Source organism: Salmo trutta, chromosome 9, assembly GCF_901001165.1.
Source record: "Salmo trutta chromosome 9, fSalTru1.1, whole genome shotgun sequence".
Lineage (NCBI taxonomy): Eukaryota > Metazoa > Chordata > Actinopteri > Salmoniformes > Salmonidae > Salmo > Salmo trutta.
Genome location: NC_042965.1, coordinates 21,158,363 through 21,172,611, shown reverse-complemented (window position 1 = coordinate 21,172,611; position 14,249 = coordinate 21,158,363). Strand labels below are relative to the sequence as shown.

General features: G+C 41.0%; 2 protein-coding genes across 7 annotated transcripts in view; both read right to left on the bottom strand.

Moving 5' to 3' along the window:
• Positions 1-5,854, bottom strand: part of mlxip (MLX interacting protein) — a 42,292-nt gene extending 36,438 nt beyond the window's left edge. For 2 of the 4 annotated variants that reach the window (XM_029762953.1, XM_029762955.1), the window contains exon 1: positions 5,231-5,854. In XM_029762953.1, coding sequence (XP_029618813.1) covers positions 5,231-5,544 — 314 coding nt within the window. In that variant the 5' untranslated portion in view covers positions 5,545-5,854. The remainder of the gene's footprint in view (positions 1-5,230) is intronic. The other 2 variants (XM_029762954.1, XM_029762952.1) reach the window with 2 other exon arrangements.
• A 764-nt stretch (positions 5,855-6,618) lies between these two features.
• LOC115200155 (B-cell CLL/lymphoma 7 protein family member A) lies at positions 6,619-14,084 on the bottom strand. 3 transcript variants are annotated; one of them, XM_029762948.1, is made up of 6 exons: positions 13,875-14,083; positions 12,990-13,071; positions 12,663-12,759; positions 12,388-12,567; positions 9,844-9,947; positions 6,619-7,622 (listed from the first exon to the last, which is right to left on the bottom strand). In XM_029762948.1, the coding sequence occupies exons 1-6, from the start codon at positions 13,964-13,966 to the stop codon at positions 7,548-7,550; spliced, it is 630 nt and encodes a 209-aa protein (XP_029618808.1). In that variant the 5' UTR covers positions 13,967-14,083; the 3' UTR covers positions 6,619-7,547. The 3 variants fall into 3 exon arrangements, with proteins under 3 accessions (XP_029618808.1, XP_029618810.1, XP_029618809.1); XM_029762950.1 differs by lacking the exon at positions 13,875-14,083 and adding an exon at positions 13,699-13,866; XM_029762949.1 differs by having other exon boundaries at positions 7,574-7,622; positions 9,799-9,947; positions 13,875-14,084.
• Between the last annotated feature and the right edge of the window lie 165 nt (positions 14,085-14,249).

Below are 14,249 nucleotides of genomic sequence, written 5' to 3'. Positions count from 1 at the left end.
AAATGCAATTATGCATGCAATGCTTTTATTATAAAGGTGCATTTTTATGGAGAAAATTATCTTCCCAAACTGGAAACTCACACGCTGTTTATGTATGCCAATTAGGCTCTACACCCCTTGTAAAGCGTATTAATGTGCTTCATTTTAAGAAGTTATTTTGGCCACTTCAGTTGTGATACAAACCTTATCAAAACATATAGCCCTATGGGCTAGGCTACATGAGGTGCGTGACTATGATTAGAAAAAGTTGCAAAAAAGGCATTGTTTCTTATGCTGGGCTAATATTGTCACCCATCAGACTATTCTTGGTTTAATCTTGTCTTTACATATACATGTTACGTTTGTTTTGATATAGAATGGACCATTAGCAAGCATCTGACTTGCTAATGGTCACAGGGGCAGCAAAAAAAATACATATCTATGCACTTAAACAGCAAATGGAGGATGCTTTTCTCTGTGGTTTATTTTCATGCCAGCCAGGTAGGCTATACTCCTGTTGAAAATATAAGCAACGTGCTTAATATTAGGAAAGTAAAAATTTACAAAAATTGGCCTAGCCTATAAAAAGCTTTTAGTAAAGGCCATCACTCTGTTTTCTCACACAATTGCATGTTGCTCAACATGAGCACTTATGAAGCCTTTGACTAGATTTTCTATTACATTTGCATTGATGCCACCATGGCCGTTTTGCCTTTACCTCCCTTACCTCACCTCATTTGCTCACATTGTATATAGACTTATTTTTCTACTGTATTATTGACTGTATGTTTGTTTTACTCCATGTGTAACTCTGTGTTGTTGTATGGTGTCGAACTGCTTTGCTTTATCTTGGCCAGGTCGCAATTGTAAATGAGAACTTGTTCTCAACTTGCCTACCTGGTTAAATAATGGTGAAATAAATGAATAAATGTCAGAGTGATTAGAGGGACAATAGAATGCTGAGTACCAGGCAGTTAGCAAGTGTGGTAGGATACTAACGACCATCAGCAGCATCAGAGCTCAGAGAAGCCTAATTACCATGACTAAACGTTCACGTGGAATTTGACTGCCTTCATGACTAGTGACTGCCGGTGTGGCGGTAATACGGGGTCACCGCAACAGCCCTAGTCATGCATCTTATTTATCACACAGGCACAGCATACAGAGACTAGTTTGAGGAGCTGAGGAGCAGAATAGCCTACCACCTGTCAGACAGCACGAGAGTAGCTCCTCAAAAAGTCTCTAGGCTACTGGAGTGAAACCTGCCTTTGTAAGCCCAGCCATTGTGCAACATAACAATTCTAAATGCAATCATGTGTTAACTTGTGGCCATGATAAAAATGACCTATTTTTATTTCTCAATCTCAAATCGTAATTAAAGTGCATCTCCCATTCGCCATTTGGGTGTGTAGGCCATAGCCTGCCTACCGTTGACTATCAGCAAGTCACCCACCACTTTGCAATATGAGCTTGAGGCAGTATAATTGTTTGAAACCTGAAAGTTTTACTTTACTTCAAATAATGAAGCATGTCTTACCTTGCTTCAAAGTAGCCTTGCAAAAATCCATCCGTAGAAACATGAAGGCAATTATTTTCTAAAGACTTCCTCATGCCATTAACCAGCATTTCTCCCGTTCTAGTGTTTTTCATATCAACTCTCTTTTGTTGTCCAGAAGCCAAAGGCACAATCCTAGTCATATCAGTAACCCATCAGTTGTTGCTATTAAATACCCCTTTTTTCTAAGATTCTAATTCGCATTAGGTTTAGAAAGGCGTTTTCCGCTAATTGCATTTTGGCAAAAGTTTGAAAATGTTGTTTTATTAGCTGCTATAGCCTTTTGAACTATAACAGGATAGGCTTGCTATTGTTGCACGTTTCCATTAAGCTCTTAATGAAAAATGTCCGGTCCTTGTATGCATGCATTGTATCAGAGAGGAAGAGGCAAAGCAAGAGGTTTCCCTCGCGCCAAAATCTGTCCAAAATAAGCCCAATATGTTTCTATGGGCTTATTTTGGCCTATGGTTGTCACCCGCCTTTCCACCTTGGGACGGCTCCCATTGCTAGGGTGGAAACATACGCATCACACCATTATTTACAGATCTCTGATAGTGTGTGTGTGTGGTTCCTAAAGGTGCATCGCGGGACATGTCTGCATGGTTCAACCTGTTTGCTGATCTGGACCCCCTCTAACCCTGACGTCATCGGACGCTCTGAAGATGAGATCCTCAATGCCTGAGGGTGTTTGTGTGTAGTTACTGTATACTTTATAATGTCTAATATTCTATATTGAATGTGTCCATTCTTTTGGTCATCTAATTTTACTGTTCTGATTTTTTTTTTTACTGTTTCTTGACCGGTTAATGAGGGTCAGTTAGTCGGCAGCAAAATTAACCAAAATATGCATCCCTACCAGCAGCATTTTAATTTACCGGACATTTGAGAAATGTACCGGACCCATATGCGTTGGGTGCATAACCTGATTAGGGCGTCCATCCACGGTGCTCAGAATGACAGAAATCACATTTAGATTATGGTAATTCATATTAACAGAACATGCAAGTCGAGGATGCAACGATGTGCGGCCCTTCTTACCAAATTCTGATGCGCACTTTGAAGATGTTTAGAATAACTGTCCACATTTACTTTTCCTCAGCCTACAAGATGAGAAACAAACATCAAAATCACTACCTTATGTCAAACTACTATCCCCTTTAGTAGAAAAGTTGACCTATTCTATTGGTCAGCTTGTCGAGAAAGAAAGCCTATTCCAAACAGACTCTGGGACAGTTGTGAGAGGACAGATCCCAAATTCATACAACCAGCAGACCTAGGCTACGTAAAAAGAACTTTAAAAAGCAATGAGTGATGCAACAGTTTAGAACGTTTAGGTTAAAATGTTGATAAACTATTATTTCTTCACATTATAAGCACATAGCAGTAGGCTACGCACAAACGTTTGCTCCATAATGCAATAGGCTGGAAAACGTCTTGTCAAAAGCCCACCACACATGCATGCGGATTTACGTGACAGACTAAATATATCTCTTTGAAATATAGGAAGTGGGGAGATCTAATAGGTAGCAACTAGCATGGGTTGCTAATATGACTAGGACTGTGCCCTCAGCTATTGGACAATGAAAGAAAGTTGATATAAAATAATTGCCTCCACAGATATGGTCTGATTATTGCTAGGCTACTTTGAAGCAAGGTAAGTATACAGACCCCTTGACTTTATCCACATGTGGTTATGTTACAGCCTTACTCTAAAATGTATTAAATCATTTTTGCCCCTCAACAATCTACACACAATACCTTAGAATGTAAACAGTTTTAGAAATGTTTGCAAATGTATTATGAATAAAAAAAACTTTAATATCACATTTACATAAGTATTCAGTCCTTTTACTCAGCACTTTGTTGAAGCATCTTTGGCAGCGATTACAGGAGATGGGAGAACATTCTGCAAGGACAACAATCTTTGGAGCACTCCACCAACCAGGCTTTTATAGTAGTGGCCAGACGGAAGCCGCTCCTCAGTAAAATACACTTGACAGCCCACTTGGAGTTTGCCAAAAGGCACCTAAACGACTCTCAGACCATGAGAAACAAGATTCTCTGGTCTGATGAAACCAAGATTGAACTCTTTGGCCTGAATGTGGAGGAAACCTGGCATCATCGCTATGCTGAAACATGGTAGTGGCAGCATCATCATGCTGTGGGGATGTTTTTCAGCGGCAGGGACTGGGAGACTAGTCAGGATCTAGGGAAAGATGAACAGAGAAAAGTACAGAGAGATCCTTGATACAAACCCGCTCCAGAACGCTCAGGACCTCAGACTGGGGCGAAGGTTTACCGTCCAATAGGACAACGACCCGAAGCACACAGCCAAGACAACACAGGAGTGGCTTTGGGACAAATCTCTGAAGGTCCTTGAGTGGCCCAGCCAGAGCCCGGTCTCTGGAGAGACCTGAAAATAGCTGTGCAGCGACACTCCCCATCCAACCTGACAGAGTTTGAGAGGATCTGCAGAGAAGAATGGGAGAAACTCCCCAAATACAAGCTTGTAGCGTCATACCCAAGAAGACTCAATGCTGTAATCGCTGCCAAAGGTGCTTCAACAAAGTACTGAGTAAAGGGTCTGAATACTTACGTAATATTTCTGGGTTTTTCCCCCAACAATTTCTAAAACCTTGTTTTTGTCATTATGGGTTATTGTGTGTAGATTGAGGGGGGGAAACGATTTAATCAATTTTAGAATAAGGCCGTAACGTAACAAATGTGGAAAAAGTCTGAAGGGGGAGGGTCTGAATACTTTCCGAATGTACTGTATCAACTAGCTATAGGACAAACACTTATAAACCTTGTTTCTTATGATTCATTGTTTTACTGTCATTCTTCTACGCTTCCCATGCTTAAGTTTTGTATTTGCATATTTTACTTTCGGTTTTGAACACCAGCTTCAAACAGCTGAAAATACAATATTTTTTATTTATGGAAAATATAATGTTTCACAACGAGTTAGATGGTACAATGAATCTACACTGTACTTGCTTGTTTTTTCACAAACTATAATTAGGCGAACCATCCACCCTACTCGTTTTTAACTTAAGTAACCATGCCAAACGTAACATATACTAATTTGAGCCTCTCGGATTTACATTTACTATGTTACTTCTAGTCTATGAGACCAAGCTGTATTATTACGCGTTTTACTTTTCTATTATTTCTTAATTTTCTCTCTGCATTGTTGGGAAAGACCCCTAAGAAGGCATTTCACTGTTAGTCTACACTTGTTGTTTAGGAAGCTTTTGAAGAATAAAAGTGTATTAGATTCTCATCTGGCATTGGACTCCACATGCTGTACGCGTGTTGTTTTATGGCACTACTGTAGCCTATACTTTTTTAGAAAATTGTTCTGGAAACGTAGACTCGTGACTAGCTACACCTCATGCTTTGTCTTTGGGCGTGGATTCTGATGCTCGAGACAGATGCTGGAAAAGTAAATACTCGTCCAATTTGTGTTTTGCTTAAATAGAAAAACAAAACAGCTAAGTAGGGATACTTTGGTAGCATGGTATTGAAAACCCTTAACTTAATAAACACAATTTTGAACCCAAGTCATAGTCCAAAATGTAGCCCGTATTTAAATGCATTGTTGGCCTTTCAAAGGCCAGGCAGCTAGCTTGATATCTAGTTAGCTAAAGTTGAACTTTTAGTTTATTTACGATGAGAAGCAATGAAGACACAAACCTGTATGCAAGGGTCATGCATTCGAAAAGTTTTGTTAAGGACGCGTCAATGGAGAGATGTGATGTGCTGGTCTTCCCGAAGTGATACGTCCGACAGGTTTGTTTGTTGACTGTGTCAAAGTCGTAGCCTTTTTTTGGTGGGTGTTCAATGTGCGGCGAGGATACCATGAAATGACCACTGTGGATTATCTGTGACTCTCGTCCATCCGATTTCTTAATCCCCAGATGAGACTCCGTGTCCGAGTCATCGTCCTGCTCCTGCTTTACACTCACTGTGGGACGTCGGTATTGTCTTAGCTCCCTGGTGGTAGCCATAGCTTAGCTAGCTGTTATTCTGGACCTATTTGCTAGCTGTTCCCATAGTTAGCGAGTTAAAACAAAGAAAAGTGAATATTATTTATGCCTGATACTTTGCTCGTTCGAATACATTTTCCCGTGTTGTTTGACCCTTTGAGATATATACGTTGAATTGTTGGCAGCCAGTCTTTGGAGTATATCCTCTTTTTCTGGTAGGCTAGCATCAGCTAACAAAAGTGTTGCTAGTGTCGAGGGATTTCCAGTGGGACCAACTGCTCCGTCATGTCTGCAAATGTGATTGGATGGAGTCACAGAAACGCCCTCCACTCGAGAGCAGCGGGCTCAAAATAACTAGCCTGGTTGCCAGTCTCTGTTCAGCTAACCTAACGTAGCAGGCGTAAATAGCTAGCTATTTAATTCCACCCCATGTCATGTTTGGCAGACATGGAATACAAACAGTAGAATGTTAGAGACTGGTACCCAGACTAGGAGTATCTGACTTTCGTTGTTTGTAAATTACATATTTTCAGTTTTAATCTCGATTGCTTTATGGACATGGCTAAATACTTGTTTCATGTGTGTACTTCAACTAAATTCCCTTTTTTTGAGCGAATAATCGGGACATAATTACAAATAATTTGACGACTGCAACAGATATTTGACTAAAACAATAATTTCAAACCTTGCTTACGTTTGAATAAGATCACGTGTCTCTATTTCCAAAATGAAAATCACTTGGTGCTGATTTCCTAGTGTTTTTACAGTCGGGTCCATCAAGGAAAATTCCGTATAAGTGCACTACTCGGAAGGTATTCAGACCCCTTGACCTTTTCCACATTTTGTTACGTTCCAGCCTTTTCCTAAAACTGATTAAATACAAAATGTATTTTTTTTCTCCCTTAATCCATCTTAGAATAAGGCTTTATTGTAACAAAATATGGAAACGGTCAAGGGGTCTGAGTACTTCGCAAATGCACTGTATAAAATTGTTTTGTTTAGAAAACTTCTGGGGCCAAATAAAACTACCTGTGAGGCAAACTCAGCCTGCCAGTTGGGGAACATGATATGGCAACATGCTGCCTACACTCTGCATTGTAGCTGTGTAACAGGTTTAATTTTTTTTTTTTTTTTTACATAGAATCAATATGTGCAATAAAATGGCTAGTTAGCTAAAACCAACTGTACAATAAAATAAAATAAGGGTCCCAAAAGACAATAGTCAACATTTGACTTTCTGTAGCCAGGCCAATTTAAAAAGGCATTTTTAGTTGGGCAAAGGCTAACAAGGAAACAACTATTTAGGCTACTTACAGTTTGCAAATAAAGGTTATACTTAGTTTAATAATCTATACATAGTGTTGCCAGCACTGCTGGACTCCAGTGAGGTATTCAAAGAGCCATCTATAACCAAACAGCCTACATATGCACTGAAAAATGCTTTACAGGTTAACGAAAACTGGGCACTTGTTATACCAGAGTGAAGTATACATACGATTTAAACAAATCAACACGTTTTTCATTATTCTGGTAATTCAAGGTACACAACTAATCTGGTAGCAGGACTATGCTACAAGTGAGTCTCCATAAGAGGAGTAAAGGAAATAGATATGCGACTGACTGAGTGGCACTAAATATGTAGGTGTTGTCTTTAGTTAAATTAACTAAATGTTTTACTGTCAAAGTAATAAACAGAACAGCAGCAGAACCAACAGATCTTAAGAGGATTCAGACGGAAGGATTCAAACAGTGTGTTGACCCGCATGATCAAAAACTAAATATATGTACATATACTTGAGAAGAACAAAAATAGCGGATGTGTGGCAAAATAAGATTTAGCTGCAGTTTAGGTCGACACTGCCCCATCCAGCTGATCCTGGTTAGTTGAAGTTTTCAAGTCTTTTTTGGGGTAGAGGTGGGTGCTGGACTCCACTTGGACCAATTCAGAAAAATAAAGAAATTAAGACACAGGAGGGCTGAGGACATGGCAACAGATCAAGGAATTGGTGATGGTAAAAGATAAGTTAGCTGGTTTTGAGGAAATCTGAGGGAGTTTCCAACTTCCCCTTCTTATTGGGAGGAGTGCCATCTTCTGATTCCTGCAAAAAAAGAAAATATTTCAGGAAACATTTAAGCTTCTCATTAAAATACTAATGTCTAAATTAGTTTCATTATACTGCATCAATCAAATTTCTAATTGACTAAAACATACAGTTAACTTCCAAAATAAAGGAAACACCAACTTAGTGTCTTAGGGTGTTGGGCCACCACGGCCTGCCAGAACAGCTTCAATGCGCCATAACGTTCCAGACACTTGTAGAATCTACGCTATTGGAGGCATGTGGCACCATTCCTCCAAGAGAAATTCCATCTGGTGTTTGATGATTGTGGTGGAAAATGCAGTCTCAGGCACCACTCCAGAATCTCTCAAGTGTTCAATTGGGTTGAGCTCTGGTAACTGAGACAGACACACCCTTTAAACCCCCTATGCTCATTTGAGACCCCTCAAAGTCACAGATCTCTTCTAGCCATGGTAATCAAAATAATAGGCAACTGGGCGTTTTTACACATGACCCTAAGCATGATGGGATGTTAATTGCTTACTTAACTCAGGAACCACACCTGTGTGGAAGAACTTGCTTTTAATATACTTTGTATCCCCCATTTACTCAAGTGTTTCCTTTATTTTGGCAGTTACAGTGCATTCAGAAAGTATTCAGACCCCTTGACTTATTACACATTGTTACATTACAGCCTTATTCTAAAATGGATCAACTTGTTTTTTGCCCCCCATCAATCTACACACAATACCCCATAATGACAAAGCAAAAACAGGTTTAGACATTTTTGCAAATATATATATAAAAATGTCACATTTAAATAAGCATTCAGACCCTTTAATTAGTACTTTGTTGAAGCACCTTTGGCAGCGATTACAGCATCAAGTCTTCTTGGGTATGATGCAACAAGCTTGGCACACCTGTATTTGGGGAGTTTCTCCCATTCTTCTCTGCAGATCCTCTCAAGCTCTGACAGGTTGGATGGGGAGCGTTGCTGCACAGCTGTTTTCAGGTCTCTCCAGAGACGTTAGATCGGGTTCAAGTCCGGGCTCTGGCTGGGCCACAAGGGCATTCAGAGACTTGTTCCCAAGCCACTCCTGCCTTGTCTTGGCAGTGTACTTAGGGTCGTTGTCCTGTTGGAAAGTGCACCTTCGCCCCTAGTCGGAGGTCCTGAGCGCTCTGGAGCAGGTTATCACCAAGGATCTCTTTGTACTTTGCGCCATTCATCTTTCTCTAGAGCCTGACTAGTCTCCCAGTCCCTGCCACTGAAAAACACCCCCACAGCATGATGCTGCCACCGCCATGCTTCACTGTAGAGATAGTGCCAGGTTTCCTCCAGACGTGACGCTTGGCATTCAGGCCAAGGAGTTCAATCTTGGTTTCATCGGACCAGAGAAACTTGTTTCTCATGGTTCGAGAGTCCTTTAGGTGCCTTTTGGCAAACTCCAAGCGGGCATTTACATGCCTTTTATTGAGAAGTGGCTTCCGTCTGGCCACTTTAAAGGCCTAATTGGTGAAGTGCTGCGGAAAAGGTTGTTCTTCTGGAAGGTTCTCCCATCTCCACAGAGGAACTCTGGAGCTCTGTCAGAGTGACCATCGGGTTCTTGGTCACCTCCCTGACCAAGGCCCTTCTTCCCCGATTGCGCAGTTTTTGGCCGGGTGGCCAGCTCTAGGAAGAGTCTTGGTGCTTCCAAACTTCTTCCATTTAAGAATGATGGAGGCCACTGTGTTCTTGGGGACTTTCAATGCTGCAGACATTTTTTGGTACCATTCCCCAGATCGGTGCCTCGACACAATCCTGTCTTGGAGCGCTACGGACAATTCCTTCGACCTCATGGCTTGGTTTTTGCTCTGATATGCACTTTCAACTGTGGGACCTTATATGGACAGGTGTGTGCCTTTCCAAATCATGTCCAGTCAATTGAATTTACCACAGGTGGACTCCATTTAAGTTGTAAAAACATCAAGGATGACCAATGGAAACAGGATGCACCTGAGCTCAATTTAGAGTTTCATAGCAAAGGGTCTGAATATGTAAATAAGTTATGTTTCATTTTCAATAAATTAGCAAAAAATGTCAATCAGTTTTTGCTTTGTCATTATGGGGTATTATGTGTAGATTGATGACATTTAAAAAAGTATATAGAATAAGGCTGTAACGTAACAAAATGTGGAAAAAGTCAAGGGGGCTGAATACTTTCCGAATGCACTGTACCTGTACAAAGACATTCTAGTCTTGGATGGTGGTGGAGGGGAGCACCTGAGAATCTTGAGGAGTGTCCGAGGATGGTTCATTCCTTCCTGTGGACCTTCGGTCTCTCTTAGGTGTGCTTGTGTTTGAAAATGCTGAGGGGTGAACATTTCCTGCAATACCAGAAAGTCTGTCTCAGTGCATAACCATGGGAGACAATATGCTTTAAGCAAATAAAATAAGAAAACAAGACAAGTGTTTGTATACTATTCCTACTACTTCTGTAACAGTTCTGATTAAAAGAGAACATACAATTCCAACAAGGGGCAACTGCAAGTGAATTTGCTGTGTTATTCACTTTCCACAATAGTTTCAACTTCAGAGTCGGCAATCAGTGACCTTGATTGGTGTGTATTATCGCAGGACTTGGTAGACAAGGCCTGTTTGCGAAATGACCCAGAAAGATTTATTAACCTGTATTTTCTCCAAAATGACATGACCAATTCTGGGTGATGACACAAATGCCCTATTGTAGCTGACTTCAAAGTCTACACTACAGCACCATCTTGTGGCAAGAAAGACAATGCGGAGTCACATCCATGTACAGAACAAAGGGCTGATATTGGATTATGTTAAATACTCTTTCAAGGGTGTTTAGCTTACGACGTGGTAAAAACCGCATCAATGACAAGTTGACGTACTGTAGTTTGATGAGTTTTGAACTCTGTCCTCAAACGGCATTAGCATGGCAGACTGTTTTAACAGCTCATTACTACAGAAACTACAGCAACCCTTAGTGAAATCCTTTGTTCAAGCCCACAAGAGGAGCCAACAATCTTCTCGCTAGTCTAGTACATAACAGCTAAACTGTTCTCCAAATACACGACATGACCAAAAGTATACGGACACCTGCTTGTCGAACGTCTCATTCCAAAATCATGTACATTACTATGGAGTTGGTTCCCCTTTGTTGCTACAACAGCCTCCACTCTTCTGGGAAGGCTTTCAATTAGATGTTGGAACATTGCTGCGGACTTGCTTCCATTGCTTCCATTCAGCCGATAGAACGTTAGTGCAGTCATTGTTACAATTCATCACAAAGGTGTTTGATGGGGTTGAGGTCAGGGCTCTGTGCAGGCCAGTCAAGTTCTTCCACACCGATCTTGACAAACCATTTCTGTATTGACCTCGCTGTGTTCACGGGGGCATTGTCATGCTGAAACAGGAAACTAACTGTTGCCACAAAGTAGGAAGCACAGAATCGTATAGAATGTGATTGTATAGTGTAGCGTTAAGATTTCCCTTCTCTGGAACTAAAGGGCCTAGCTTGAGCCATGAAAAACAGCCCCAGACCATTATTCCTCCTCCACCAAACTTCACAGTTGGCACGATGCATTGTGGAAGGTAGCGTTATCCTGGCATCCACCAAACCCAGATTCCACCATTGGACTGCCAGATGGTGAAGCGTGATTTATCACTCCACAGAATGCGTTTCCACTGCTCCAGAGTCCAATGGCGGCGAGCTTTACACCACTCCAGCCGATGCTTGGCATTGCGCATGGTGATCTTAGGCCTGTGTGTGGCTGCGGCCATGGAAACCCATTTCATTAAGGTCCTGACGAACAGTTATTGTGCTGACGTTGCTTCCAGAGGCAGTTTGGAACTCGGTAGTGAGTGTTGCAACCGAGGACAGACGATTGTTAAGTGCTTCAGTATTCTGCAGTCACGTTCTGTGAGCTTGTTTGGCCTACCACTTCGCGGCTGAGCCGTTGTTGCTCTTAAACGTTTCCACTTCACAGTTGACTGGGGCAGCTCTATCAGGGTAGAAGTTTGACGAACTGACTTGTTAGAAAGGTGGCATCTTATGACGGTGCTACGTTGAAAGTCACTGAGCTCTTCAGTAAGGCCATTCTGCTACCAATATTAATCTATGGAGATTGCATGGCTGTGTGCTCAATTTTATACACCTGTCAGAAACAGGTGTGACTGAAATAGCTGAATCCACTAATTTTAAGGGGTGTCCATATACTTTTGTATATATATAGTATATTTGACAAACTGTTGTTGTTCAGACTTGAACAAATCTCTCCGTAGATGCCCTCTTTTTTTCTTATTTAAAAAAAAAACAATACTGCCATGTTTAGCATTTAATTATATATTCTATAACCTTATCATTGATTATGGTTTGTCAATATGAATCTTTAGATGAAATATTTAAACAAAAACTTGCTCAATGTTTTCAAAGCCATTCTCTGTATGGTGATGGGTTAATTCTTAGAAATGTTGCTAATGCTGCCAATGACATTGATGAATACTGAAGAACATTTTGTTCACCTAATGTTCTTTATGAACCTCATCACTACAAGCCATAACATGTACCCTTTTGACCTTGAGACAGCAGTGCAATTCTGGGATTATGAGGGCTGGGTGAAAGCAGTCTGCCTGTCAAGTTAAACCATATTTTTTGACAAGTTGGCACTACTCTTAGAAAATACCTTGAGGTAAGAACAAGAGCAGGGCTAATGAGGACAAGTTGCAGTATGTATATGGTATGGTTTAGTTGAAACTAAGACAGTGCTCTCCCTTTCTGTGCTAGGTAGCATATATACTGACCACTCTTGCTGTCTGTGCTCTTCAGCTGCTCTTTGCCAGGGGACTGACTCTGGTCACTCTTGGCCTCGATGCCGTCACTCTGGGAAGTTGCCATGGCCTCTTGGGCAGGGCTGGCACTGTTGCTGTTCTCCTGCTTCATGGGAGAGCAGTCAGCAATGGAGCTCTGGTTACTGTTATCATCTGAAAGATACAGAAAGTGACAAAGATGAATTTACAACTATTATTGAACCAAAGAACATAATTTTTTAAGTATTTTGCCCCTTTTTTTAGCTTACCATGCATATCCATCATTCCGGGAGAGGAGCTGTTTTCTGGTGTTGTGATCTCCGACCCATACTTGTCATTGTTGGCTTTCTTCTTATTTTTGCTCTTCTGCAAGATAGCACATACAATGCTGAAGTGGTGCTATTTATTACAGATTTATTAAGAATTACATATTGATGTACTTTATCTCAATATAATAGATAATTGTGGACAAGTTTCTGTAATTAGGAATTGGAAAAGACATGAGGAAAGGAAGCACATGTTGTTGATCATTCTGCAAGGATCTGCAAAAACTATTAAGCAAATGTGGTGCCCCAAACACCCTGTGGAGGACTTACATCATTTGACTTGGGTTCGGTCACAGGCACCCACTTGTAGATTCGCAAGGATGTGTCGCCGACAGTTACCCATTTCTTCTCCCTGCATTAGTTACACAAGGAATTAATAACACTTGTTTGCAATTGATGTATTCAATTTGAAATGTCAACAAAACCCAATATTTTAGTAAACTATCAATTTAAATTACAATTCCCAATAGAAAATGTCATGATACATTTACTTTGGCAAGTTAATTTGAGGTTTAGGAATTTGTTGTTACTTCTTTCTAGACCCAATGACTGCCTATAATAGCCTCAAATCAATTATTTCGGCTAAATTTAGTGGTGATTATACTTTTAGGCTACTTGCAAGCAAATCCACATGACAGTAAACTATAGGGGCCTATTATTAGTCATACAAAATACAATTGTAAAACAATTCGGGCTTTGCAGTTCGTGTACCCACCACCACTGCACGCGCTCCCTCTATTTGGAGGACACAAAAGAACGAACCTCTCCAAGCGCTAAATTTAAAACCCCGCGAACATAAACTATTCTCACTATACCGCTGTCGTCGAACTACGGCTCTGAAATTAATATTGATACCATTCGAGCGGTGAAAAAGCAGTAACCTACCAGGCTTCTAGTGCATTACAGAATGCTCGAACAGCAACGAAATGGCTTCTAGGTTCAACCCACATTTTTTTATGAATAGATGTAATATTCCTACATTATAAGTGTTTTAAGCGGCGACCTCCTCCCAGATCAAGGCGAGAGGGTGCAGTACACCTGAGCCGAGGTATCATCCGACCAAATTTGATTTAGTGTGTATTTCGTTCTTTCTTCTCCTGGTCTCTCCTCCCCCACTAGCATTGCTGCTCTCTTAGATAACGCGTTCCCTCTTACCAATTTCGTACTTTCTCAACAGCAGCCATAACCCGCTTGATGTCATCTTTCGCCCTACTCCGTGTCTCCGCGCGGACCGACCTGCCCGACATAGCTGCTATTGGTAAAATATTTGGTTAAACTCGCCGGCAGTTTAGACAACGCAAACACACCGAAGAGAGCTCTAGGAGGAAGTAACGCGCCTGCGCCGTGAACAGCGCAAAGCGCTTCTACAGTTCTTTTATTGCTCAATGGCTTGCACGCACACTTTTTGGGTGTTTTTGTTGACAGTCAGGAGAGAAGTTGCACTATTTCAGACGAGTTTTTTGGCCTTTATTTTGAAAGTCTCCCAGAAAGTTAGTTAATGCATAGGCTATTGATGAATTAATTATACTT